The following is a 7,208-nucleotide window of genomic DNA, read 5'->3' on the forward strand; positions in this document are numbered from 1 at the left end:
GTGATTGGGTTATTTGATGTACACATTTTTGTTTGTATTTCTATCTCTGAAATGTTTAGAAATAGTCGAATGTGTATAGGACGAGCATATGTATTTTGTCATTTTGCATATTAACCATACTGAAAATATGTTTCCCGGTGATGGGTTTTCGGTTAGAAGTCCCGTAGGATATGGACCGAGCCATCACACGGTTAGTTAGTGACCATTTAAAAGTGCCTCGCTTGCTATAGCGATTATTTAACCGTGCCTTTCTTGCCCCAGTGATTCGTTACTAGCAGGTTCTTTGTTCTAAATGCCACATACCCGTGACTCGCTCGTGGCTGAGAGAGAAAGAGACAGGGAAGAGAGGTAGAGCGGGAAAGAGGGAGGGAAAGAGAGGTAGAGCGGGAAGAGGAGGGAAAGAGGTAGAGCGGGGAAGAGGGAGGGAAAGAGAGGTAGAGGGAGGTAGGAGAGAGAGAATGAGAGGGAGGTAAGAGGAGAGAGTGAGTGAGTGAGAGAGAGAGAGAGAGAGAGAGAGCGAGGGAGAAATAGAGGGAAAGAGAGCGGGAGGGAGGGAGAGCGAGAGAGAGAAGTAGAGGGAGAGAGAGTGATGGGAAGAGATAGAGGGAGGGAAAGAGAGAGAGAGAGGAAGAGGGGAGCGTGAGAGAGGGGGAAAGAGGGAGGTAGGGAAAGAGCGAGAGAGATGGAGAGAGAAAAGGAGGGAGAGCGAGAGAGATAGGGGAGAAATGGGGGGGGGAGCAGAGGAGGTAGGGAGAGAGTGAGAGAGAGTGGGAGAGAGAGAGGGAAGGCGGAAGGGACCGAGAGAGAGAGAAAAACCATCGAAAATCACAATCACCTTGTGGGCTGGTCCACCCGACAATTAATTATCGGAATTTTGGAATCTCGTATTCAATAAAAAAAGAAGTTGAGATTCGAACCCCCGTCATAAAAAATCTCACGACAGAGAGAAACAGGCCCACAATGGTACAAATATTTAATCACTACATTTCACTCACGAATTGAAATATAGATGGCAGCACTGTAAAAAACACACACAACGCTTATTACCCACTCAAGACTGTTAGGCTAACATTCCGGCACAACTAATTTCGGTAGTAAATTGCCCATGGCGATAGACCGGAATTGTACTCGGTTTGAAAGAAGCTTAAGTTAAAATTTTCGAATCAGACACGCGTATGAGGATTCGTCGTACGATTATTTTTTGTTGCTGTGTTTTACAGATTCCGTCTGTGATTCGACAGGTGCGCCACCTACTTCGAGCTTGGACTGCCTGTCGCTGATTGTACAGAGCATAAAAACACCCGTGGGTCCACTTCTGTCGGCGGTTGCCATGCAGAGCGAACACGATGTCGTCACGTCTTCGACTTCCAATGAGACGTACTTATAGGAAGACGTATAACTTATCTTTGGTGCGTATCGGGTTCGATGAAAACAAGACAATAAATACTTTCCAACTTATACTTGCCTTTGTATCGATTCGCGATCGACATTTTTTTTGGGTTTTTTTGCATATTTGGCTATTTTTACGTGATAGAAAATTATAAAATATGGAAAATATGCTTTATGAAAAGTAATTTTTTTTCCCTCGATATTTCAATCCCGCCTCAGCCCAGCACCCCCTAGAGATAGAAGGCCTCTGCACTGTTTGCCATAAACGTCATTCAGACTACCTAGCAACTTTGCCACATTTTGAAACACAGCATCCTATTTCGTTCCTTCTTGTTTTGGCGTAGAATCTTCCTGATTGGCTCACAAATACCTCATAGTGATTGGATGTGAGGCATAGAAATCGCCAATTCTAAGCCCGATCATTTCTTTTCCTCACAACGATGGTACTGGCACGAGGAGGGAATTTTTTGTCCCTGAATATTCTGAGGGGAAATGGACTACTTGCTGACGTCACAAACAGACTGCGGAGGCCTTCTATCTCTAGGAGGTGCTGATCAGACCGCTTTTTAAGTTCCCGTTTCTGACGAGAGCTCAGAGGACAAGGATTTTTATGCACTAGAAGTGGAAAGTCGTTGCTGATTGGTTAAAAAGAAAAAACCCTGAAACCTCAGGTTCTTCAACCAATCAGCAATGACATTGGAGCGTGAAAACACTAGCCCTTCAACGACACTGGTGTGTGTGTGGCTGTAAATATATTGATCATCTGATGGTAACGTGACGGTAACTCGTGGGGGGGGGGGGAATAGTAGGCTAAAATGGCGAATGGGGGAATATTTTGGCGATTGAGGGAAATTTTGAGTTTTTATCAAGTAAAAAACATTATTTATAAACTTTTTTTTCGACCTAACTCAGGCCAGAGCTGACAATTGCTCACGATGTCATCAGATGGCGACTCACCCGAGGATGATGTCACTATCCGCACACACACACTAAGGTTTGTAACAGCTGGCTAATGCGAAGATATATTTTTGGAAAGAGAGAAAATTCAACTGTCCTCTGCGGGGAATCGAACCCACGTCCATTCACTTTCCAGGTGAACGCCCTACACTACAGAGGGAACGAATATACCGATCTTTCCTAGGAACTCGTGTGCACTGAATAAGATTAGTTGGTAAAACTAAGTTTGTTTATTACAATCAGTAATGGTTCATAATAGTTTAGACTGCATCAACACTTATCACTATCATATTATACTAATGTTATCTCTGAGATAAGAATGAAAAGTTTTTTTCGAATATATTTTTCGTTTTATAGGCGGCATATATTTAGTTTTTCAAAAGCATACATGCATTTTTTAGAAGTTTTTAGAGCATAAAAATCCTAGCCCTAGTTATTAGAATGGGAGGAGAGGGGGGGGGGGCGAAATTTGTACAACCCTCAATTAATCAGCTTCTGCCCAGACAGCTAAAGAGAGCAAAATATACCAAAAATATATCAATTCACCGAGAAAAATACAGGCATTATATAAACTGAAGAGCCAACTGGTACAGGCATGCGTATGCAAATAAAGAGATATGGAACCAATCAGAGTACGGCGCTGCGGTCGGCAACGCCTATATAACGCAACAAGTGTCTGGCATAGTTGTTAGATCGGTTACTGCTGCTACAATGGCAGGTTATCGAGATTTAAGCGAGTTTGAACGTGGTGTTATAGTCGGCGCACGAGAGATGGGACATGGCATCTCCGAGGCAGCGATGAAATTTGGATTTTCACGTACGACCATTTCACGAGTGTACCGTGAATATCGGGAATCCGGTAAAAAATTAAATCTACGACATCGCTGCGGCCGGAAAAAGATCATGCAAGAACGGGACTGACGAGAATCATTAAACGTGACAGACGTGCAACCCTTCCACAAATTGCTGCAGATTTCAATGCTGGGCCATCAACAAGTTTCAGCGTGCGAACCATTCAAGGAAACATCATCGATATGGGCTTTCGGAGCCGAAGGCCCACTCGTGTACTCTTGATGACTGCACGACACAAAGCTTTACGCCTCGCCTGGGCCCGACAACACCGACATTGGACTGTTGAGGACTGGAAACACGTTGCCTGGTCTGACGAGTCTCGGTTCCAATTGCTTCGAGCTGATGGACGTGTACGGGTATGGAGACAACCTCATGAATCCATGGACCCTACATGTCAACAGGGGACTGTTCAAGCTGGTGGAGGCTCTGTGATGGTATGGGACTCCTGATACGTCTAGATACGACTCTGACAGGTGACAGGTACGTGAGCATCCTGTCTGATCACCTGCACCCATTCATGTCCATTGTGCATTCCGACGGACTTGGACAATTTCAGCAGGACAATGCGACACCCCACACGTCCAGAATTGCTATAAAGTGGCTCCAGGAACACTCTTCTGACTTTAGACACTTCCGCTGGCCACCTAAATCCCCAGACATGAACATTATTGAACATATCTGGGATGCCTTGCAACGTGCTGTTCAGCAGAGATCTTCACCCCCTCTTACTCCTACGGATATATGGACAGCCCTGCAGGATTCATGGTGTCAGTTACCTCCAGCACTCCTTCAGACATTAGTCGAGTCCATGTCACGTCGTGTTGTGGCACTTCTGCGTGCTCACGGGGGCCCTACACGATATTAGGCAGGTGAACCAGTTTTTTTGACTCTTCAGTGTAAATTGAAGATACGGGCAATCGTTAATTGTCACCAAAACAAAAAAAGCAAAACTGACAATTTTGACTGAAATAACTGGAAAATCGACCATATGGAGGAGGGGGGAATGAAGTGCTACTGCAAAATGCAGTGGATTGATTCTTCCATAAAGCTCGATTTTCCTGCAGGAGTAGGCTTTCTGTGGCGCGTGCAACGTGAATCGCTATATATATAATCGCTATCGTAATTTATACGTGATATATTATACGTGGTTATTATTATAAATGCAACCGACATCACTGATCGGATCCATCATTCTAGACTGAAATCTGAGTAAAATTTCCGTTAAAATTTAAAATAATTCATTGATGATTTATCATATTTACCATTACGAGCTGGGGATTACACATAATCACCGGTAAATGTGTAAAACAAAATTTAGTAAACTTACAAAGATTTTGGTAGCTATTCATAATAGCCAGTGATTATGCATAATTACCGGATTTATCAAATCTCCGTAACATATGTAGCGGTTCTGTTTTAATCGGAAAAAATTAATGAGGTGGTGAGGGTTTCTTTTCTTGGAGGAAAAGTAGCGCCATCTGTTGGGAAATTTGGGGAAACGCAGGCGTCCCCTTAAGTCCGTCTTAAACATTTAGTTCGGTTCCTCGCGATAGAAGACAGCAAATAAAAGCTCAGTTGTTTTTCCAGTAACTGTGGAGACGTCCGAAACAAATCATCAGGAGGAAGCAGACGACAGCTAAAGTGAGGTGGGGGGGGGGGGGTTTCAGTTTGATTTAATAATCAAATATTTAATCAAACTGAGTAAGTCAAAGTAAGTCAAGTTTAATCAAAATAATATTTGAATCAAACTGAGGAAGTGCTGCCATCTAGTTAAAAAATCAAAAGTTACTCATGTGGTGAGAAATGAAGATCTGAATTTTTCGTTCAGTTCGGTTCCTCACGATGGAGAGCAACAAACTGAGCTGGAAGTTGGAACTAACAGTTCGGTTATTTTATTAGGGAATAAGGAGACGTCCGAAACAAAATACCAGGAAAAAGCAGACGACAGCAAGTAAAGTGACCTTCCATTCATTTCGGTTCCTTAAAATCAAAGTCAACAAACTGAACTGCGAGTTGGAACTCAAAGTTCAGTTATTTTTTTAGAGCATAAGGGGGAGACATCCGAAACAAATGTACCAGAAAGAAGCAGACGACACGTGAGGTATAAGTTTCTGTAATTCGATTCATAACTGTTGATGCTGTCATTTAACTATCGGATGGTACCGTAACCCTCGAAAACTGACTCTCAGTTTTCGAGGGTTACGATGGTACTCATACGGTTATGGTAAAGTTATTTTTATTAAAATTTTAATATTAATGACTGTTCGTAATAATATGATTAGGGTTACCAGACATTCTCATTTCGAGTGACCTCCGATGTTGACATTTCTCCCTTTTACCTTTCTTTTGGGCTTCCAGAATTACTTTTCTTATTTCTTTCTAGGAGAAAAATTACACTGCGAATAGGCTGAACATATTTGCTCGAGGAAAAATACGTGCAATTGAGATTGAAAATACGGGAAAATACGGGACATTGCCACTTATCACCAAAAATGATGCTAAAAGTAAGCAAAATTGCCAACTCGTGCCAAAATCACAGGAAAGTCACCAATCGAGGGAAATGAAGTGCCACTTCAAACTGCAGGGAATTAAAACAAAAAAAATATGGCAGATACGCGAAATTTTTTTATTTGTAGTCGTAGTTACCACAATGTAATTTCTTAGTTGAGAAGATAATTTTAAAAGTAATTTTAAAGGTATTTTCGTTGAAAATACGCGAAAAACCGGGACGATTTTGCAAAAAATTCGGGACTGCCGAAAAAACTGGGACTGTCCCGGAAAATACGGGATGTATAGTCAGTCACCAAAACTTCGAAGTATAATAAAAAAAAAAAATAAACGTTGGGAATTATCTCTTCATAATCGTGTGTTAGTATGATTTATCTCACAAGCTTAGCAACTAAAGTATAATAAATGGTTAAGTTCCTCAGGAAAAGTTAAGGAACCTGAGTCTCCTAGTACTAAACCTTCAACTTTTCAGAGAGATTGCGGGTCAAACTAAACTTCCCACGGGCTACTCAATCATACCGTATTTTTGGTAATTGGGTAACCGGGTTCAGAATCAGGCTAATGTGACGTTATAGAAACATCACCGTATGTGTAAAGTGTACCTCCTGCTGTTACGTTTGGCAACTTATCGCCAAAGACCAGCGTTTATTAACGATTTCGCTTTTATTTTGTCATTACGTCTCGTTTGCTCACACTATAATATTACAATGATATAATTTAACAATACTATAATACTATAACGATCATAATAATAATGATATATATTATATAATAATAATTATATTGACATGCAATAAATACAGTGGCTTGCCGAAACACAATTTCTATGTTTGGTTTTCTAATGAATCTATTAGCATTACGAATCAATAAATGATAGCAGGGCCCAGCTTCGCGAGCCGTTACTATTGTCAACTTGATGCAACTGAACCACATTTGGATTAAATCAGAAAAAAAATGAAAACATTTTTTAGTGATTCAATAAACGATAACTTATTATACGGGGGTGCCCCCCCCATTGTATCGCCAAGTTCGCTGTTTGGGAACACCCCCCCCCCCTCATTCCCGTGCATCTGACAATTGGTGGTGAATTATAATATAATAAATCATATTTATCCCGTGCAACGGTTACAAGAAAAAATTAAATGTAATAAGAAATTAAACTTTTCATACGAAGATGTTAGAAAAAAAATTGGATGACTATGAAGGGACTCGAACTCACAACCTTCGTTGTGAGCGTCCCGTGAACTTCCCACTGCATCAATCCTGGTTGCGAACTGAAGTTAAATTTAGAATATCCATTATTAAATGTCTCTAGGGAATATGGTGGCGCCAAATGGATCAAAAGCTACGGTAGCCTCGCGGGCTACTGTGACGTTTCTATGACGTCACAGTTGCTTGACTCTGATTGGCTGGTAATGTCAAGATCATCAGAATTTCTAAGCGCTACACGTTTACTCTCCGTACTTGAACGGGTTAAGAATTATTTACGTAATTCATTAAGT

At 41.4% G+C, this 7,208-nt stretch overlaps 1 protein-coding gene across 2 annotated transcripts in view; it reads left to right on the plus strand.

Annotated features, from left to right (window-relative positions):
- The window catches only part of LOC149071484 (uncharacterized), a 33,998-nt gene extending 32,540 nt beyond the window's left edge, over positions 1–1,458 (plus strand). Inside the window, exon 4 of one of the 2 annotated variants that reach the window (XM_089247854.1) lies at positions 1,221–1,458. In XM_089247854.1, coding sequence (XP_089103980.1) covers positions 1,221–1,387 — 167 coding nt within the window. In that variant the 3' untranslated portion in view covers positions 1,388–1,458. The remainder of the gene's footprint in view (positions 1–1,220) is intronic. The other variant, XM_089247855.1, reaches the window with a different exon arrangement.
- The last annotated feature ends 5,750 nt before the right edge of the window (positions 1,459–7,208 follow it).

This window comes from Pholcus phalangioides, unplaced genomic scaffold (assembly GCF_987345545.1).
Source record: "Pholcus phalangioides strain wild (caught in Gottingen) unplaced genomic scaffold, Ppha-v1.0 ptg000018l_1, whole genome shotgun sequence".
Taxonomy (NCBI): domain Eukaryota; kingdom Metazoa; phylum Arthropoda; class Arachnida; order Araneae; family Pholcidae; genus Pholcus; species Pholcus phalangioides.